This window comes from Xenopus laevis, chromosome 4S (assembly GCF_017654675.1).
Source record: "Xenopus laevis strain J_2021 chromosome 4S, Xenopus_laevis_v10.1, whole genome shotgun sequence".
Lineage (NCBI taxonomy): Eukaryota > Metazoa > Chordata > Amphibia > Anura > Pipidae > Xenopus > Xenopus laevis.
Window position 1 is genome coordinate 13,847,633 of NC_054378.1, and position 22,515 is coordinate 13,870,147.

At 40.9% G+C, this 22,515-nt stretch overlaps 2 protein-coding genes across 24 annotated transcripts in view; one reads left to right on the forward strand and one right to left on the reverse strand.

Moving 5' to 3' along the window:
- The window catches only part of astl2a.S (astacin-like metallo-endopeptidase 2 gene a S homeolog), a 265,316-nt gene that overhangs the window by 193,150 nt on the left and 49,651 nt on the right, over positions 1-22,515 (forward strand). For 2 of the 20 annotated variants that reach the window (XR_005960806.1, XR_005960808.1), the window contains one exon: positions 13,877-13,947. The exons of 17 other annotated variants lie outside the window; for them this stretch is intronic. The gene's annotated coding sequence lies outside the window, so the exon portion shown is untranslated. Of the gene's footprint in view, positions 1-4,393; positions 4,674-13,876; positions 13,948-22,515 lie in introns of those variants that run through there. One more of the 20 variants, XR_005960813.1, reaches the window with a different exon arrangement.
- The window catches only part of LOC121393180 (traf2 and NCK-interacting protein kinase-like), a 45,818-nt gene continuing 23,585 nt past the window's right edge, over positions 283-22,515 (reverse strand). For 2 of the 4 annotated variants that reach the window (XM_041560940.1, XM_041560941.1), the window contains one exon: positions 283-448. In XM_041560940.1, the coding sequence (XP_041416874.1) occupies positions 336-448 (113 nt within the window). In that variant the 3' untranslated portion in view covers positions 283-335. Of the gene's footprint in view, positions 449-1,292; positions 1,469-2,452; positions 2,526-2,709; positions 2,765-3,254; positions 3,383-3,526; positions 3,618-3,745; positions 4,419-22,515 lie in introns of those variants that run through there. The other 2 variants (XM_041560942.1, XM_041560943.1) reach the window with 2 other exon arrangements.

The window sequence follows — 22,515 nt, forward strand, 5'->3', positions numbered from 1 at the left end:
TTCCGGATAATGAATCCCATACCTGTATATACATATATTATAAATACATATTATATGTGCATTTGCTCATCACTTCACACATGGGGAGGATTTTGCCCAGGTAATGCACACTTGAGCATCTTCTATCCAAAATCCAAAAACAGTAAGGATTTGGTTCCTACCAATATATACACACACCGGCAGCAGGGGACCAAACTGGCATATGCCCACCATGGAGAAAATGTTGGGCTAAGACTCTGTCGGAAATTGTACCTTTCTCTGTAGATGTTTCTTTTTCCTCGGCTGTGATTAAGGAAACTCCTTGTGGGCTGTTGATGTAATTGGCCACAAGATCACTAACAGGAGAAGCCCTCCAGGGCCATTTGCAGAGCTGCTTCTTCTTCTGCTGATGTCTGTGTACAAGCACGCCACAGCTGTTTCAGGCTCCAGAGAGCTACTCCCTTCAGTCCTGTATAGATTAAGAATTACAGTAAGGAAATAACCGACGTTAAATTCCTGTTTTTGTCCTATTATATAAAAATAATATGAGTATCATTTAATATGAATTCGGCCTCAGAAAAATTCCTATACAGGGAATGGTTCCTATTGGGATCAAAGGAGAAGGAAAGGCTAAAATTAAGTAAGCTTTATAAGAAAGGTCTATATAAATACACCAGTAAACACTCAAAGTAATGCTGCTCTGAAGAAACACTGCATTTCTTTCCTTTTATTGTGTACACATTGACTTCTGTATCAGACTTCCTGTTTTCAGCATAAACCTCCAGGGCAGGGCTTGAGCATGCTCAGTTTGCTCCCCTCCCTCCTCCCCTCCCTGCTGTAATCTGAGCTCAGAGCTGTAAGTGAGCAGGGAGAGACTCAGGCAGGAAGTGATGTCACACCAAGCTTATATGGCAGCATCTATCCTAAACAAACAGAGACAGTGTCTAGAGCTGTTTACTCAGGTATGGTAAAGCATTCTGCAGAATAAATATAGCGTTCTAGCTTGCACTATTGAGGCTAATCTGTTGACAATAAACCGTCTTGGAGCTTTCCTTCTCCTTTAAAGCTAATGGGTCCAAACTATAACCATAAACATTTTTGTGGTACTGTATGTGTATGAACATATGTTTGCAAGTCAACTTGTAATAGTTGAAATTTCAATACAGAATATTGGAAAAAAAAAAAAAAAGCTGAAGTACCCCTTAAAATATGTTCATTATTCCCACGCGCCATTATGATAAAACCAACTCTTGCAGCTGTTGAGTTACACTGTGTGATGGTGCAGTCGTATCAAATATAATGGATTCCCTCACCTTTCTTGGCTGGCCGGTTCTGCAGAATCCGGAGATGTTTTTCAATCTCAGCCCTGATGATCTTCTTAGGCGGCAGTTGGGTGACAAATGGGTGCTGCAGGAGTTCTTCAGCACTCCCTCTCTCCGAAGGATCCTTCTTCAGGCAGGACTCCAAGAAGGACACAAAATTTTGTGACCTGAAAAAAAAATCCCCAGATCATTATTTCCATATTCCAGAAGCTTTTACCCAGTACCGGTAACCATTAGCTACACTCTAGAATATAGATATATGTTGCAGCATAGCTATCTATCCATCTATATTTCTATCAATCATCTATCTTTCCCTTTATCTCTTTATCTATCTATCTATCTATCTATCATCTATTGATCATCTATCTATCCATCTATATTTCTATCAATCATCTATCTGTATCTATCTATCTATTATCTATCAATCATCTATCTATCTCTCCTCTATCATCTATCTAATCTATCGATCATCTATTGATCATTTAGCTATCTAATCTATATCATGTTTCTATCATCTATCTATCCTCTATCATCTATCTATTTATCTATAATCTATCTTGATTTGAGACCCATAGTATTGCAGAATTACACATTATACAAATCTTCTCCAAAAGTGATCCCCAACCCAAGATTCCCCACCACCATCCCAAACTGGTAAACAAGGATATCAGTGCTATATCTAGATGTCTATAAGGCTAAGAGGGACAAGGTAAGGTCCTGTGATTTTCCCACACCCTCTCCTGACTGCACCATAGTGCACATGGCCTGTAATCTCACAGTAGTGGGGCCCATAGTTATACTGTTATGCCCCTGAGACATAGACACTGATTATATACATAAAATAGATCATATCCACTCTGCATTCATCTATATTTCCCTGAAAACACACATATCCCTGCCTGCATCTCATGGGACACATTTAAAGTCTGCAGTAGAAAACCCTCTATTTATATTTAGGAGGTATTTAAATAACATACACATCCCCCTGAAATCTCCCCATTATCCCAAATTTGTACAGACAAGGGGCATGGTGAGGGCAGACTGTGGAAGTGGATATAGAAGTATAACAAGTGTTAATAAGAAAATGTGGGGAGTTCCATGTCTGCAAGCGCAGGTACAATGTACAGTGACACGAGCTGGGACCGACTCACCAGTTGTTTGATTGAAGCCTCGGTGGTTGGGCTTCTCTAATCAGGTGCTCCACCGGGTATTCATCTGCGTATGCTAAAAGTGAAAACATATATATCAGGCCCATCCAACATCTCTAGAAGTTAGTTATTTAATCTACAGAAAACATTCTTTTTTTGCTGGAAATTGCAAATCACCCCAAATTCCTCCCATTCTGATATAGAACCTCTGCTGCTCAATGTATAAAATAAAGTAGCCACAATTGTTGTGATTCACTTACGTGGTTTTCCCTCGGCCATTTCGATGGCGGTTATGCCCAGCGACCAGATGTCACACTGCAAAAGACACACAAAGAGCATTAGAAGGAGAGAATTGGGTTAGTGGCTGTTTAATAAAATCTAAGTAAAAAGGCTACACTTATACAACTCTCTTTTAGAAACATATACATATATTATCATGGGTGCAAAAGTACACGCCATTCTCCTTAGCTCAATTATGGCCAGAACAGAACAGAATACAACTTCTAAAATAGCCCAATGCACCGCCTCGTAAATGAACACAATATAAAAGTGTAAAAATGCTTTATTATATATAAACGTGTATACAGCAATACATCTCCATTACAAACAATAGCAGTTACATAACACCAGCGTCACAAAGCAAATGAGCAAATATATTAAAGCAGACACATTGTGCAAACTGTTAAGAAACCCAACATTTCAGGAAAACTCTTTTCTCTCCATGAGAAAATGACTGCGTCTATGTCCCATTAAGACTGATAAGTAAATGCTCGGTGTTGTTACAAGTATTATAAGTACAACATACTTTGGTGTCGTACGCCAGGCGCTGGCCCTTCTGCCTTATGGCCTCGGGTGCCATCCAATGTGCAGTCCCGTCTGCTTCGTGGCACAATCCAGTCTGGGGGTCCAGGTCCCAGCTGTTTCCAAAGTCGACTGAAATGACAAATACAAATGGTTAATGGAAAATAACTTGTTTAACCACAATAAGATAGAAACCTGAATTATGAAAGCCCCTGACTCCATATTCACGTTAGCTCCCCACCATCCATTACTCTTATAACTGTAAGTTTTACTCACTGGTCTTCACTTTGGCCGTCTCTGTGAGCATGATGTTCAGGCTCTTGATGTCTCTATGAACGGCCCGGTTCTTGTGGATGTGGTGCAGCCCCTGGGGAGATTGAGATGTAGGTTATAAGACTTTAACAGACATAAGAATAAACATTACCAACAAAGAGATTGTATATATATAATTTATGCAATTAAAGAAGAGGCATTAAGGGGTAAATCTGGCCTTACCTTTAAAACCTCCTTGCAGACATAGCCAATCCAGGTCTCCTTCAGGGATTGGCCATTGGTCCTACTGATGAGGGTGTGGAGAGAGCCGCCACCACAGTACTCGAGAACAATCTGCAATATATAGAAATTATTTAAGGTCATGTATTCTATCACTTCCAGTGGAGATTGAGAGGAATGAACACGATACAGTAAATCATTTCTTACTTCCAAGTGCTCCGATGAGCACTCCGTGAGTGGAGCCCTGTAGTAAGCTCCATAGTAAGAGGCGATGTTCTTGTGTCCTCCGAACTGCTGGAGAAACTTCAGCTCCCTCATGACTGACTCTTCATCCTGGAGTGGAATAATAGAAATCCCTTTAGGTCACATAGGCAACTACACAAATAGGATTGATATATAGAGATTGGAATTATAAAGATACAGTACTCGGCTGATGTTGGCGATCTTCACCGCTACCACGCCTCTTCGATGGTGTCGTCCCTGTAATACAGACAGAAAGGTTGACTTATATACAAGTAGGAAAGAGAGGGTCTAATGCAGCCCCCAAACCAGAAGCTTGATATGTCTGCCTAAATCATTGTGTGATTGTGTCTAGTGATCACAATCTTGTTCAGTTCCCCTACTCTAATTGGTTGGTCTCTTACCTTGTAGACTTCTCCGGTGCCGCCTTCTCCAAGAAGCACATCCTTGTCAGCCGACCATCAGGAGGCTGGAAAAGAAAAAAGAAGGATTTTATTGATAACATAATATTCCCCAGGGTACAAAACATGTCTCACTTCCGGCAGTAGCGGCGAGTGTTTTACCCTCCTTTCTACTCACCTTATAAATCTCAGAGAGGGATCTGGATTCCGCCTGTGGCTGAAGGAGAAGAGAAAAATTCAATTACATTCTATACTTTATCTGTTCTCTATACAGCAAAACCCTAAATTCAGATAAACACATTTTAGGCCAGTTCTGCCTTTACCTTCTCCTACCAAGGGAGGCGCAGAAATCAATGAATTGCGTCCACAATTTTTTAAGCTCGCCTATAAAAGCGAACTGTGTGAGTATTAAAACAGTCGATATCAGTGACCGTCAAATGAAGAGTTTTCCAAACCAAAACAGAGGAATATGCGATCTACAAGATGCTATTGTTTTTATAAGTAAAAAACGCTCGGTTGACAGGGGCTGGGATTTGTAGTCATACAGTTTAGAAGATCACAGGTTGCAGCTTCCTTATGGACTATTCTTTCATTATAATAGCATCCACCAGTTAAACTCATAGTATCACGAAGGATCTATTGTAAGGTCTGACAAGGATGCGGATTTGTATATAATCAATAAGACTACAGGCTCGGTCTGAAAAGGGGGATTTGCTGGGGGATGATTTGTATATAAGGCTAAACAGGTCTTACAGGTCTGAAATGCTGGATTTTGTAACTATAGAAGACTACAGTGCTCTGACAAGGGATGCTGGATTTAATAGCGGTTTGACAAGGGATCTGGATTTTACTATAGGCTACAGGTCTGACAAGGGATGCTGGGATTTGTTTTATAACATAGAAGCTGCAGGTCTGCAAGGATGCTGGGATTTGTACTATAGGCTACAGGTCTGACAAGGGATGCTGGGATTTGTACTATAGGCTACAGGTCTGACAAGGGATGCTGGGATTTGTATCTATTAAAGGCTACAGGTCTCTGACAAGGGATGCTGGGATTTGTACTATAGGCACAGGTCTGAAAAGGGGATGCTGGATTTTACTATAGGCTAAGAAAGGATGCTGGGATTTGTACTATAGGCTACAGGTCTGACAAGGGATGCTCGGATTTGTACTATAGGCTACAGGTCTGACAGGGGATGCTGGGATTTGTAGGTCAGTAACAGTTAGAAGACCACAGGCTGCAGGTCTGACAAGGGATTCTGGGATCTGTAGGACAGTAACAGTAAGAAGACTACAGGTCTGACAAGGGATGCTGGGATTTGTACTATAGGCTACAGGTATTACAAGTTATTCTGGGATTTTTAATATAGGCTACAGGTCTGACAAGGGATGCTGGGATTTGTACTAAGCTTAGAAGCCAAGCTACAGGATGCTGGGATTGGATTTTACTATAGGCATACAGGTCTGACAGGGATGCTGGGATTTTTAACTAAGGTACAGGTCTGACAAGGGATGCTGGGATTTTATACTATAAGCTGATACAGGTCTGACAAGGGATGCTGGATTTTTACTACAGCTGCAGGTCGACAAGGATGCTGGATTTGTACTAAGGCTACAGGTCTGACAAGGGATGCTGGGATTTGTAGGTCAGTAACAGTTAGAAGACCACAGGCTGCAGGTCTGACAAGGGATGCTGGGATTTGTAGGTCAGTAACAGTAAGAAATCTACAGGTCTGACAAGGGATGCTGGGATTTGTAGGTCAGTAACAGTTAGAAGACCACAGGCTGCAGGTCTGACAAGGGATGCTGGGATTTGTAGGACAGTAACAGTAAGAAGACTACAGGTCTGACAAGGGATGCTGGATTGTACTATAGGCTACAGTATTACAAGGATACTGGGATTTTATATAGGCTACAGGTCTGACAAGGGATGCTGGGATTTTATAAGGCTACAGTCTGACAAGGATACTGGATTTTACTATAGGCTACAGGTCTGACAAGGGATGCTGGGATTTGTGTAGAGCTACAGGTCAGACAAGGGATGCTGGGATTTGTATCATAACAGGGTACTACAAGGGATGCTGGGATTTGTAGTCAGTAACGTAAGAGCTACAGGTCTACAAGGGATGCTGGGATTTGTAGGTCAGTAACAGTAAAAATCTACAGGTCTGACAAGGGATGCTGGGATTTGTAGGTCAGTAACAGTAAGAAGACTACAGGTCTGACAAGGGATGCTGGGATTTGTACTATAGGCTACAGGTCTGACAAGGGATGCTGGGATTTGTACTATAGGCTACAGGTCTGACAAGGGATGCTGGGATTTGTACTACAGGCTACAGGTCTGACAAGGGATGCTGGGATTTTTAAGGTACAGTCTACAGGTTGGATTAGACCACTAGGCTCAGGTCTGACAAGGGATGCTGGATTTTTACTATAGGCTTACAGGTCTGACAAGGGATGCTGGGATTTGTCTATAGGCTACAGGTCTGACAAGGGATGCTGGGATTTGTACTATAGGCTACAGTCTGACAAGGGATGCTGGGATTTGTACTATAGAGCTACAGGTCTGACAAGGGATGCTGGGATTTGTAGGTCAGTAACATAAGAAGACTACAGGTCTGACAAGGGATGCTGGGATTTGTAGTCAGTAACAGTAAGAAGACTACAGGTCTGACAAGGGATGCTGGGATTTGTACTATAGGCTACAGGTCTGACAAGGGATGCTGGGATTTTACTATAGGCTACAGGTCTGACAAGGGATGCTGGGATTTGTACTATAGGCTACAGGTCTGACAAGGGATGCTGGGATTTGTACTATAGGCTACAGGTCTGACAAGGGATGCTGGGATTGTACTATAGAGCTACAGGTCTGACAAGGGATGCTGGGATTTGTACTATAGGCTACAGGTCTGACAAGGGATGCTGGGATTTTTACTATAGGCTACAGGTCTGACAAGGGATGCTGGGATTTGTAGGTCAGTAACAGTTAGAGAAGCTACAGGTCTGACAAGGGATGCTGGGATTTGTAGGCAGTAACAGTAAGAAGACTACAGGTCTGACAAAGGATGCTGGGATTTGTACTAAGGCTACAGGTCTGACAAGGGATGCTGGGATTTTTACTACAGGCTACAGGTCTGACAAGGGATGCTGGGATTTTTACTATAGGCTACAGGTCTGACAAGGGATGCTGGGATTTGTAGCTATAGGCTACAGGTCTGACAAGGGATGCTGGGATTTGTACTAAGGCTACAGGTCTGACAAGGGATGCTGGGATTTTACTAAGGCTACAGGTCTGACAAGGGATGCTGGGATTTGTAGTCAGTAACAGTAAGAAGACTACAGGTCTGACAAGGGATGCTGAGATTTGTACTTAGTAAGGCTACAAGCTGTCTGACAAGTGATGCTGGGATTTGTAGTTCAGTAACAATTGAAGACCACAAGCTGCAGGTCTGACAAGGGATGCTTGGATTTTTACTATAGGCTACAGGCCGCCAGACTGGCAATTGTGTTCTGGCAAAGCCAGAGGGCTGCTATAGGTCTATAGAAGTCAGTAATAGTGGCTTGGGAGCTGGATTTGTATAGGCTACAGGTCTGACAAGGGATGCTGGGATTTGTAGCTATAGGCTACAGGTCTGACAGGGATCTGGGATTTGTACTATCAGGCTACAGGTCTGACAAGGGATGCTGGGATTTGTAGGTCAGTAACAGGTAGAAGACTACAGGCTGCAGGTGTGACAAGGGATGCTGGGACATTCAGGACATGAGTAACAGTGACTGGGATTTGCAGCTCCAAAACTTTTTCCTTTAAAGCTTTTTAAGAAGTCAGTTTTAATACAAAGTGAGATGCAACGAGAAATATGGAAATTAATAGAATTGGAGGAGAAATACCAAGTGGCCAACTGTCAACTGTCACTCCAAACACTGGGTGACCCCTGTTATATGGGAACATGGGGGATTTCAGACTTTTCCCCTTAATCATTTCTTAACTTTTCCTTAAAGCTTTTTTAAGAAGTAAATGTTATATGCAAAGTGAGATATAGAGAGAAATATGAAGATTAATGGCATTAGAGGAGAAACCTGAACAGCAAGTGGCCGTCACTCCAGATGTTGCCATAGTGACCCCTGTTATATATTAACATAGGAGATTTCTGACATTTTATTATTTCTTAACTTGCATTTCTGACTTTTTATTATTTCTTAACTTGCATTTATTTTAAATATAAAGCAATTGGAATCCCAAATGTTATTTTATTCTTTCTGTATTTAGCCTGACAGGTGTGTAGTCTCCCTGCATCCCTGTTCCTTCCCCCAACCCCAACTCTCCTATAATCTATTAAAATGACAAAACCAAGGCTAATATCCCAGGCGCCACCTAGTGACTCAATTTAGTAGAGATTTTCTTAATTTATATCATTATAATTCATTTATTCCCATAAATTGTCCCCCCAGTGTGTGCTGTGCATCCACTCACCTCTGATCCCAGGAATGAAAGTGAGAAATCCGTTATTTAACTGTCAGTTAGTCGTGCGGCCAAATGCCAGGATGTACTTCTGTGTATTTATCCTGAGTTGTCTGTAGTCTGCCTGTTTCCCCATTCCTCCCATAATGATATTTTCTATTAGAATATACACAAAAGCCAGGCTAATATCCCAGGCACTAGCCAGTGTCACACTCAAATAGTCATTTCCTTCATTTCTGCCATTATTTCCCTTAATGCCCCCGTGTATCAATGCTCCGCTCACCTCTGATCCCATAAATAAAAAAGTGAGTTTACAGCCAATCACGTTATATGTTTATATCCTGATAGTGATTGGCTGCAATTTGTAGGTCAGTAACAGTAAGAAGACTACAGGTCTGACAAGGGATGCTGGGATTTGTAGGTCAGTAACAGTTAGAAGACCACAGGCTACAGGTCTTACAAGGGATGCTGGGATTTTTACTATAGACTACAGGTCTGACAAGGGATGCTGGGATTTGTACTATAGGCTACAGGTCTGACAAGGGATACTGGGATTTGTAGGTCAGTAACAGTAAGAAGACTACAGTTCTGACAAGGGATGCTGGGATTTTTACTGCAGGCTACAGGTCTGACAAGGGATGCTGGGATTTGTAGGTCAGCAACAGTTAGAAGACCACAGGCTGCAGGTCTGACAAGGGATGCTGGGATTTGCACTATAAGCTGCAGGTCTTACAAGGGATGCTGGGATTTGTACTATAGGCTACAGGTCTGACAAGGGATGCTGGGATTTGTACCATAGGATACAGGTCTGACAAGGGATGCTGGGATTTGTAGGTCAGTAACAGTTAGTAGACCACAGGCTGCAGGTCTGACAAGGGATGCTGGGATTTGTACTACAGGCTGCAGGTCTGACAAGGAATGCTGGGATGTGTAGTTCAGTAACAGTTAGAAGACCACAAGCTGCTGGTCTGACAAGGGATGCAGGGATTTGTAGTTCATTAAGAGCTAGAAGGCTGCAAGTCTGACAAGGAATGATGGGATGTGTAGTTCAGTAACAGTTAGAAGACCACAAGCTGCTGGTCTGACAAGGGATGCTGGGATTTGTACTATAGGCTACAGGTCTGACAAGGGATGCTGGGATTTGTACTACAGGCTACAGGTCTGACAAGGGATGCTGGGATTTGTACTATAGGCTACAAGTCTTACAAGGGATGCTGGGATTTGTACTATAGGCTACAGGTCTGACAAGGGATGCTGGGAGTTTTTCTAAAGGCTACAGGTCTGACAAGGGATGCTGGGATTTGTACAATAGGCTACAGGTCTGACAAAGGATTCTGGGATTTGTACTACAGGTTACAGGTCTGGCAAGGGATTCTGGGATTTGTACTGCAGGCTGCAGGTCTGACAAGGGATGCTGGGATTTTTACTACAGGCAACAGGTCTGATAAGGGATGCTGGGATTTGTACTATAGGCTACAGGTCTGACAAGGGATGCTGGGATTTTTACTACAGGCAACAGGTCTGATAAGGGATGCTGGGATTTGTACTATAGGCTACAGGTCTGACAAGGGATGCTGTGATTTGAAGTTCAGTAACAGTTAGAAGACCACAAGCTGCTGGTCTGGAAAGGGATGCTGGGATTTATAGTTCATTAAGAGCTCGAAGACTACAGGGTGCAGGTTTGATAAGGGATGCTGGGATTTGTAGGTCAGTAACAGCTAAAAGATCACAGGCTGCAAGTCGGTCAAGAGATGCTGGGATTTGTAGTTCAGTAACAGTTAGAAAACCACAAGCAGCTGGTCTGGCAAGGGATGCTGGGATTTGTACTATAGGCTAAAGGTCTGACAAGGGATGATGGGATTTGTATTTTATTAAGTGCAATAAGACTACAGGCTGCAAGTGTGACAAGGGATGCTGGGATTTGTACTATAGGCTGCAGGTCTGACAAGGGATGCTGGGATTTGTACTATAGGCTACAGATCTGACAAGGGATGCTGGGATTTGTACTATAGGCTAAAGTTCTGACAAAGGATGCTGGGATTTGTACTATAGGCTACAGGTCTGACAAGGGATTCTGGGATTTGTACTACAGGCTGCAGGTCTGACAAGGGATGCTGGGATTTGTACTATAGGCTACAGGTCTGAGAAGGGATGCTGGGATTTGTACTATAGGCTACAGGTCTGACAAGGGATTCTGGGAGTTGTACTATAGGCTAAAGTTCTGACAAAGGATGGTGGGATTTGTACTATAGGCTACAGGTCTGACAAGGGATTCTGGGATTTGTACTACAGGGCTGACAGGTCTCTGACAAGGGATGCTGGGATTTTACTATAGGCTACAGTCTGAGCAAGGGATGCTGGGATTTTTACTATAGGCTACATGTCTGACAAGGGATGCTGGGATTTTACTATAGGCTACATTGCAGTCTGGACAAGGGGATGCTGGGATTTTTACTATAGGCTACAGGTCTAACAAGGGATGCTGGGATTTGTACTATAGGCTACAGTTCTGACAAGGATGCTGGGATTTGTACTATAGGCTACATGTCTGACAAGGGATGCTGGGATTTGTACTATAGGCTACAGGTCTAACAAGGGATGCTGGGATTTGTACTATAGCTAACAGTTGACAAGGCATCTGGATTTGTACTATAGGCTACAGGTCTGACAAGGGATGCTGGGATTTGACTAGTCAGTTAAGCAGTTGAAGACACAAGCTGCAGGTCTGAAAGGGATGCTGGGATTTGTTCATAAAGCTAGACTACAGGTGCAGTGAAAGGATGCTGGGATTGTAGTCAGTAACATTAGAAACCACAAGCTGCTGGTCTGGCAAGGGATGCTGGGATTTGTACTATAGGCTACAGGTCTGAAAAGGGATGTTGGGATTTGTAGTTCAGTAACAGTTAGAAGACCACAGGCTGCTGGTCTGGCAAGGGATGCTGGGATTTGACAGGAGCTGGATGTATTCATAGAACAGTAGAAGACAAGTGCGTGCAAGGATGCTGGATTCAAGGCATAAAGGCTACAGTCTGAAAGGGACTGGGTGTAGTTCAGTAACAGTTAGAAGACTACAGGCTGCAGGTGTGACAAGGGATGCTGGGACATTCAGGACATGAGTAACAGTGACTGGGATTTGCAGCTCCAAAACTTTTTCCTTTAAAGCTTTTTAAGAAGTCAGTTTTATATACAAAGTAAGATGAAATGAGAAATATGGAAATTAATCGTTTTAGAGGAGAATTACCAAGCGGCCAATTGTCAACTGTCACTCCAAACACTGGGTGACCCCTGTTATATGGGAACATGGGGGATTTCAGACTTTTCCCCTAAATAATTGCTTAACTATTACTGAAAAGCTTTTTCAGAAGTAAATGTTATGTACAAAGTGAAATACAGAGAAATATAAATATTATTAGAATTAGAGGAGAAACCTGAACAGCAAGTGGCCAACTGTCAACTGTCACTCCAAACACTGGGTGACCCCTGTTATATGGGAACATGGGAGATTTCAGACTTTTGCCCTTAATCATTTCTTAACTTTCCCTTAAAGCTTTTTTAAGAAGTAAATGTTATATACAAAGTGAGATACAGAGAGAAATATGAAGATTAATGGCATTAGAGGAGAAACCTGAACAGCAAGTGGCCGTCACTCCAGATGTTGCCATAGTGACCCCTGTTATATATTAACATAGGAGATTTCTGACATTTTATTATTTCTTAACTTGCATTTCTGACTTTTTATTATTTCTTAACTTGCACTTATTTTAAATATAAAGCAATAGGAATCCCAAATGTTATTTTATTCTTTCTGTATTTAGCCTGACAGGTGTGTAGTCTCCCTGCATCCCTGTTCCTTCCCCCAACTCTCCTATAATCTATTAAAATGACAAAACCAAGGCTAATATCCCAGGCGCCACCTAGTGACTCAATTTAGTGGTGATTTTCTTCATTTATATCATTATAATTCATTTATTCCCATAAATTGTCCCCCCAGTGTGTGCTGTGCATCCACTTACCTCTGATCCCAGGAATGAAAGTGAGAAATCCGTTATTTAACTGTCAGTTAGTCGTGCGGCCAAATGCCAGGATGTACTTCTGTGTATTTATCCTGAGTTGTCTGTAGTCTGCCTGTTTCCCCATTCCTCCCATAATGATATTTTCTATTAGAATATACACAAAAGCCAGGCTAATATCCCAGGCACTAGCCAGTGTCACACTCAAATAGTCATTTCCTTCATTTCTGCCATTATTTCCCTTAATGCCCCCGTGTATCAATGCTCCGCTCACCTCTGATCCCAGAAATAAAAAAGTGAGTTTACAGCCAATCACGTTATATGTTTATATCCTGATAGTGATTGGCTGCAATTTGTAGGTCAGTAACAGTAAGAAGACTACAGGTCTTACAAGGGATGCTTGGGATTTGTACTATAGGCTACAGGTCTGACAAGGGATGCTGGGATTTTACATAGGCTACAGGTCTGACAAGGATGCTGGATTTCTACAAGGCTCAGGTCTGACAAGGGATGCTGGGATTTGTACTAAGGCTGCAGGTCTGACAAGGGATGCTGGGATTTTTACTACAGGCTGCAGGTCTGACAAGGGATGCTGGGATTTTACTACTACAGGCTGCAAGGGTCTGGAACAAGGAGTTGCTTGGGATTTTACTAGCAGGCTACAGGTCTGGACAAGGGATGCTGGGATTTGTACTATAGGACCTAAGGTCTGACAAGGGATGCTGGGATTTGTACTAGAGGCTACAGGTCTGCAAGGGATGCTGGATTTTTAGTAGCTGAATAGGAATGCTGGTTGCTAAGTCGTCTGACAAGGGATGCTGATGATATGGTAGTCTGGTAGTCAACAGTTAGTAGACTACTACACTACTATTGTTTATATATCTTCTATATTAAGAAAGCCTTAGACTCCCATTCAGCAGCTGTGCTGCCCACTCTTGTGTGTTTAATAGCTTGGAATTGTGCAGCCAATAACCGAGGACTAATTGCATGCCGTGTTCTGCATGTCTCCTGTGGTTGTTGATAGGCAATGGGTCTGGAATACAAAGACTGGATTCCGCCACGGTTAGGACATATTCCTGCTAACGATGTCTATTGGTAAGTGACCGATTCTGCTGCCCTGTCTCTGTACAGTCCAATCACATGCTGAATCATTCATGGCACCAAACTTCTTCTCTGTAGCTGAAATCCATTGAGGAAAGCTTGTTTTCTCCAATTCAACTTCATTTTTTTTAATGGAAACCTGTATCGAAAACTGTGCTGTGCATAATGAAACCATAAAACCATATCCAGTTATAAGCGACTTAACCAATTCCAACTTTACAGAGGTTTTTAGTTATTTGAAAATGTAATGGCTATTGAAAGCAGCATTTGTCTGATTTGTCTCCCACTGAGTATAATGTGCCAGAACCCACTGTCTCCCGCTGAGTATAATGTGCCAGGACCACTGTCTCCCATTGAGTATAATGTGCCAGGACCCACTGTCACCCACTGAGTATAATGTGCCAGGACCCACTGTCTCCCGCTGAGAATAATGTGCCAGGACCCACTGTCTCCCGCTGAGAATATTGTGCCAGGACCCACTGTCTCCCGCTGAGTATAATGTGCCAGGACCCACTGTCTCCCGCTGAGTATAATGTGCCAGGACCACTGTCTCCCATTGAGTATAATGTGCCATGACCCACTGTCACCCACTGAGTATAATGTGCCAGGACCCACTGTCTCCCACTGAGTATAATGTGCCAGGACCCACTGTCTCCCACTGAGTATAATGTGCCAGGACCCAATGAGTATTATGTACCAGGACCCACTGTCTCCCACTGAGTATAATGTGCCAGGACCCACTGTCTCCCACTGAGTATAATGTGCCAGGACCCAATGAGTATTATGTACCAGGACCCACTGTCTCCCACTGAGTATAATGTACCAGGACCCACTGTCTCCCACTGAGTATAATGTGCCAGGACCCACTGTCTCCCACTGAGTATTATGTGCCAGGACCCACTGTCTCCCACTGAGTATAATGTGCCAGGACCCACTGTCTCCCACGGAGTATAATGTGCCAGGACCCACTGTCTCCCACTGAGTATAATGTGCCAGGACCCACTGTCTCCCACTGAGTTTAATGTTCCAGGACCCACTGTCTCCAATACACAATAATATTTTGAAAAAAAAAACCTTACTGTTTAACCTGGCGTGCCTGCTGTATTAGCCCACCCCTCTGGTGGGGTAAAAGAAATTCAGGGTGACCGGTTCCCTTTAAGTTAGTCAGTATATGGTCAAATTTAGCCTCTCCAAACAAAAAAATCACCCTCCACCTATGGAATCAGTCTTTCCAAAATGATAATTTGTAAATCATCTAGATGAACATTTTGAATTCTTGTTGAACAAGGAATTACTGTATACTGCCCTTTAAGAGATTTGGGTTGCTCTTTTTACTGGAGCCTGTGGGGATCACTTGGTAGACTTTGGAATAGTGGGAGCTGCACTCACCCATATCAGTGTAATAAACCATTAATTATTTGTGCATAAATCTACCCCTCCTCTTTAGACAAAATATGAAATATAAAAAATAGACTGCATTCATTATTATTAACTGTAATATTATTTTTATTTACATATTATACACATTGATCAACTTTTATGACTATATTTAACAAAGGTTTGTCCTCTTCCATGTTTGCTCATTCCTGATGTTCCATGCTCATGCCTCCCATTCTATGTTCACTCCATTGCCCTGTGGTCTATATCTGCTCCATGCTGCTGTGGTCCGTCTCGCTCTCCTTTGGCTTATCCTATTCTAACTTTTCCCTAGGATTGGTCTAGCCTGTTCTATGCTTGTGTCTCCCCTTCTATGTCCCCCCTCTGATCCTTCCTCTTCCATGTCTGGTCTGTCCATATGCACGGTTTCTGTATTATTCTGCTGTTCCCTTGATATTTGGCTTAATAGTTTGACTTGTGTAGTGAATTTAACATTTTGTGGGGGTGTGATCCCAGCCTTTGTCAGGAATTCCTGACAGAAAATACAACTTGACTACATAAGTCAAACTTAGTAAAATAGTAATATACTAAGTTAGGTTAAAAAATACATTTTAAAATCTTAACATACAGCCTGCCTACTGCTAGTTGATCCAGAAGAAGGCAAAAACCCCATCTGAAGCCTCTCCAATTTGCCTCAGAGGGGGAAAAATTCCTTCCTGACTCCAAAATGGCAATCGGACTAGTCCCTGGATCAATTTTTTGCATGAAATAAAGGGCATGGAGCCTAAATGATATATGTGCCTGCCATTCCTATCCTTTCATGTTTCTACTGATGTTAAACCAAATATCCAGGGGGGAAAACAAAGGTGCAGTCTTCCTTCACCTGAATGAAATGTGCCTCCTACCTCCTCTTTTGTTTACATCTCAATGTAGAATTTTTTTTTACAGAAAATGAAGATGCAGTATTCCATCTTCTGAACGAAATGTGCCTCCTTCCTCCTCTTTTGCTTATATCGCAATCCCGAAAAACATTCGCAAGAAATGAAGATGCAGTATTCCATCTTCTGAATGAAATGTGCCTCCTTCCTCCTCTTTTGCTTATATCCCAATCCCGAAAAACATTCGCAAGAAATGAAGATGCTGTATTCCATCTTTTGAATGAAATGTGCCTCCTTCCTCCTCTTTTGCTTATATCCCAATCCCGAAAAACATTCGCAAGAAATGAAGATGCAGTGGTCCATCTTCTGAATGAAATGTGCCTCCTTCCTCCTCTTTTGCTTATATCCCATCCCGAAAAACATTTGCAAGAAATGAAGATGCAGTGGTCCATCTTCTGAATGAAATGTGCCTCCTTCCTCCTCTTTTGTTTACATCTCAATGTAGAAAAACATTGTACAAATAATGAAGATGCAGTATTTTATCTTCTGAATTAAATATGCCTCCTTCCTCCTCTTTTGTTTACATCTCAATGTAGAAAAACATTTTACAAAGAAATGAAGCTGCAGTCTTATATCTTCTTAATTTTGTAGCAAATAAGATGTGCCTACTTCCTCCTCTTTTGTTAATTGTGCAAAGTCCATATAAAAACATTTAAAAAATTATTAAAGCTATGTAAAGCTAAAGATTTGTACTTCTATAGAAGCCTCACCTCCTTGTATAAAAGAAAAGTACAAGTAACAATAATAAGAATAAAATAACTAAGCCAATAAAGCCACTAGCTTTTTCTCCAGTATTTTCTTCTAATACTGGGGCTTCTTCGCTGGACTGAAGTGGGGCATGTGGAGCCTCCACAGAATCACCCATATCATCCATGGTGGTCTGTTTCTTCTCCGTGTCGGTTGAGCCGACTTCCTCTTGTGGAGACAACTCCTGAACAACAGACAGTTCTGGGGCTTCTTCACTAGAATGAAGTGTGTCCTCCTTAGGTGCAGTTGAGGTTTCAACATGTTGAGCCTTCTCAGATGCACCTATATCAATATGGCAAATGGTGTCCTCTTTCTTCTCAATTTCCGTTGCGCCGACTTCCTCTTGTTGATTTACTGACGGTTCTGGGGCTCCCTCACTAGACTGAAGTGGGTCCTCCTTAATTATAGCTGAGGCTTCAACTTCCTTTTCAGTTTCACCTATGTCAGTATGACATATGGTGTCCTGTATTTTCTCGATGTCGGTTGAGCCGACATCTTGTGGTGAAAATGCCTCCACAAATTCTTCGCTGGCTGGTTCATCCTCCTTAAGTGTAGTTGTGGCTTCAACTACCTTCTCAGATTCACCTATTTCAGTATGACATATGGTGTCCTGTTTCTTCTCAATGTCGGTTGAGCCGACATCTTGTGGTGAAAATGCCTCCACGACTTCTTCACTGGCTGGTTCATCCACCTGAACTTCTGCAGCAGCTTCTTCAGCATTTTCTGCTGTTTTTTCCATTTTTGTATCCAGTGACACAATATCATCACTGGGCATTTCTTCTTTTGTCTCAGATATTTTCTTTACAGATTGTATTACAGTTTTATCTTCTGCAAAGGAAATAAAATAAAATTTAGGAATGTATTTTTCTATGTTTGATTATGCCTGATTTGGTAATAATCCTTATGTCTATACAAAACCTTAATCTATCCATGTCCTTTACTACCTTTACAGATAAAATGCCCATAGCATTACCCATAGCATACCTTGCCAATCTCTAGCTGCATTCAGTCTTCTGACTAAGTCCTTTATTTCTGCTATGGCTTGCATTTCATCCTGTATATCTGTTATGAAGGGATGGTTTTGGAGCAGAAATTTAGCCGTTGGTCTGTCTTTGGGATCCTTGGTTAGACAGACCTCAATAAATGAATTAAAAGCTTTAGACCTGGAAAAAAATAAAAGCGTGTTGATTTAGAGATAATATAAGATGCTCCTTATAACTTTAAGAGCAGAATGTCTGGTTTTCAAAGTGGAAATTAGGCTCTGCTAGAGCACTCTCTGCACTAGGGAAGAGAACCCTCCTGGACCCCCTCTGGTGCAAAAAAGGTGAATGGGGAAAGGCAGGGCGGAGCCTCCCCAGGGTGGCAATGGGGTCAGGATCACCCCTTCAGATTATGACTAAAGTCAAATGGGATGTGGTTATCTTACCATCTGTATGGTCGACTCAGATTTGGAGGATCTCCAAAAACAACTTGTTCTCCAACTGCTTCTCGTTGTAAATGGAGTAGTGCTAATGGGAATAAATAAATACAAGTCAAATTCCAGATGTTCCAAATAAGTTTTGAAAATATTTACTGCCTGCCCAGCAAACCTTACAATCTACAATCTCATGAATCATACACTAGTGATTTTTAACCTGGGTCCCTTTAGTCATTGTTAAAAAATAATTCCCAGGGTTCCAACTAAATGCTACAGAGCTAGCAAACTATTATATCTTTATTTCATTATTAATCATGGTTGGTAATAGCACTAATTCAGGTCCGGACTGAGAATCAAAATAGGCCCTGGCATTTCAGGTACACAGAGGCCCACTCAGCGCCTAAAAACAGCCCCCCACCAGCCCACTAAATATTGACTTTCTATGGCACCTTATAGCAGTCCCTCTGGCATTTGCCAGAACCCACAGATTGCCAGTCCGGGCCTGCACTAATTTGTTCCTAAACTTCATGTTGCATTCTTACTTCGTCAGAGTTGGGGAGAGCTGGGCTTATGTGCAACATTACTTCTTTCATTCAACACATTACAAATACAACTAATATCTATATGTGTTTGGTGAAAGCCCCAAACAAGTCTAAAACAATACAAAAAAATACTTGGAAATACTCACGACATCTTGCTTGGGCCATCTCAATGGCAGTAATTCCCAAAGCCCATATGTCGCACTGAAAATGAAAAGAAAGGCAATTATTTCGATGAATGTACTTTTCAGTTACATATTATTATAGGTTTTAAATCACACCTCTGTTAATTATTAAGTATGATTGAGGGGAAAAGACAACAAATTATCAGCACTGCTGACACTTTCATGTATTGATGTAAAAAGTAATAGTTTCAAGAAGAAATTGCTAGTTAGGGCTTGTTTGACGTAAGAAAACCATAGATATATCTCTTTTTAGCTTCAAACTGCTGTGTATATATATGTATATATATATGTATATATATATATATATATATGTATATATATATATATATGTATATATATATATATATATATATATATATATATATGTATATATATATACACACACACACATGCATACATGATACGGACAGCTGATACTATTGTGTGTGTTTTATTTATTCTTAGGCCTATGGGGACAGTGGTGGTCAAACACTAATGTTATTTAATCAGAAAGGTGTAAAGCATACAGAAGTTGACCGCATTTAAAAATACTTGGTTACGTTGAAGTCTTACCTTGAAATTATGTGAGCTGCATGTCCACACTTCAGGCGCTATGTAGTGTGGCGTTCCCTGCAGTTCTTTACAAGCCCGAAATCTTTTCACTTTTCGCGCAAGCCCAAAATCAACTGAAAATCATCAACAAAAATGTAATCAAAAAATGAAACGGTAAAGTAATTATACTGATCTCAAAGTGAAAAACAGAAAACAATTTATAAAATTATTTGGTGTTGTCATTCAGCTGCTGTTTTGCAAGTGCTGTGTATGTATGTGTGTGTGTGTGTGTGTGTATGTATGTGTATATATATATATATATATATATATATATATATATATATATATATATATATATAAATATATATAAATATATATATATATATAAATATATATATATATATATATATATATATATATTTATATTTATTTCTAATAGGTATGTATATTTTAAATGCTAGAATTTGGCCTGGCCATGGCTTGACATGATCAAAGGGTGTCATAGTTTTGGTTAAAGTTTTGTAGTAACAGTCTTTACAATGGAATCCTATACAGGTATTGCTGTATATGAAACTAAAATTCTATAAATATATAATCACCCTTTGGAGCCAGAATTGACACCATTTTCGGCATGCCATTGGAATGTTTGTTATCTATGCTATTAATATCATTGGTATCAAGAATAATTTTAAGCAAGGTGTTTAAAATACTGCCAGGTGGCAAAACTAAAAAATCTGCAATGGATTAATAAAAAAAACAATATCCTTTAATTATCATAGATTAGATCAATTTTTCTTACTTAAACGTATCCCGGCGTCTTCGGTTAGCGCAATATTGAGGGGCTTGATGTCTCTGTGCATTATGTGCTTTTTGTTGAGGTGTGACAGACCCTGTAATAAAGAAAAAGCAAAAAAACAAGAATAAAATAGCAATTTGTCAATGTTCTCTAACACAAATTGTAAATAAATACTTAGAACATGCTTGAATAAGTTGAGCCTGACTTACCTTTAACACTTCCCGACATACATAAGCGATGCAAGATTCGGGAAGACCTTGACTATAAGGGTTGTCTATCAGTTGGGAGAGTGTCCCACCTCCACAAAATTCCATTTCAATCTGCAAGAAAAAGACAAATATTAATAGCATGTTCCTGTATGCTCCCCATAGTATTGAGTTTAGTAAAAAACAAAGTAGAACAGGTGTACTACATATTCCCTCATACTCATCCAGCCAATAGTTTTAGCTGAACAATATATGGGTAAGAGTAGTCAACGCTATGGGGCCGATTCATCAAGGGTCGAATATCGAGGGTTAATTAACCCTCGATATTCGACTAGGAATTGAAATCCTTCGACTTCGAATATCGAAGTCGAAGGATTTAGCGCAGAAAATTCGATCGTACGATGGAACGATTATTCCTTCGATCGAACGATTAAATCCTTCGAATCGAACGATTCGAAGGATTTTAATTCAACGATCGAAGGAATATCCTTCAATCAAAAAAACTTAGGCAAGCCTATGGGGACCTTCCCCATAGGCTAAGATTGACTTCGGTAGCTTTTAGCTGCCAAACTAGGGGGTCGAAGTTTTTTTTAAAGAGACAGTACTTCGACTATCGAATGGTCGAATAGTCGAACGATTTTTACTTCGAATCCTTCGATTCGAAGTCGTAGTCGAAGGTCGAAGTAGCCCAAAAAATACTTCGAAATTCGAAGTTTTTTTACTTCGAATCCTTCACTCGAGCTTGATGAATCTGCCCCTATGTATCTGTACAAACATAGTCTTACCATTATAGGCATCATTGTGGAGCCAGGTTGCTGATAGGCTCCATAGAATGAGGCGATGTTTTCATGCTTTGATGCTTTTTTGTGGATCTTAATCTCCTTCTTGATTTCCTTCAGAGTATCCTAGGTAAATAGAAACACTTGTAAATACAGTGCACTTTCTTAAAGGAGAAGGAAAGCTACGGAGGCATTTTATTGCCAATAGATTAGCTGCAATAGTGCAAGCTAGAATGCTATATTTATTCTGTAGAATGTTTTACCATACCTGAGTAAAAAGCTCTAGAAACTCTCTGTTTGTTTAGAATAGGAGCTGCAGTATTAATGTGGTGTGACATCACTTCCTGCCTGAGTCTCTCCCTGCTCTGGGCTCAGATTACAGTAGAGAAGGGAGGGGGCGGGGGAAGAGGAACAAACTGAGCATGCTCATGCCCAGGGCAATGAGGTTTAAGCTGAAGGCAGGAAGTCTGATACAGAAGCCCATGAGTACACAATAGAAGGAAAGAAATGCAGTATTTCTTTTGACAGGGGACTCAGAGCAACATTACTTTGGAGGTTTACTGGTATATTTAGATGGACCTTTCTGATAAGGCTTACTTAGTTTTAACCTTTCCTTCTCCTTTAAGTAAAGGCAAAATGATGAGTTTTCTCATAATTTAATGAAAAAGATATATTACCTCAGAAGGGTTCATCAATTTAATGGCCACAACATTGTTGGTTTTCAGATTGAGACCCTGTAAAAGCAAAAAAAAGGATTTTGTTAACATTTGAAACTTGCCTTTTTCAGTAGCCATCCCTCTATAGTTCCCATCTTTAGATAATTTCCTATAATAACAGGCTAGCTTATTATAAGATGTTTATAGGTAGCCATGCTTACAGCAGAATTAATCAAAGCTTTAGGGGAAGTCTACCTTTATGTTACATTTTAGCATGATACAGAATGACCTATTCTTCACAAAGTTTTTGTTCATCTTTATTTTTTATTTCAATCATTTTTTTTCAATGAATTGTTTTTCTCAATACCAGCTTGCAGTTTATAAATTTATC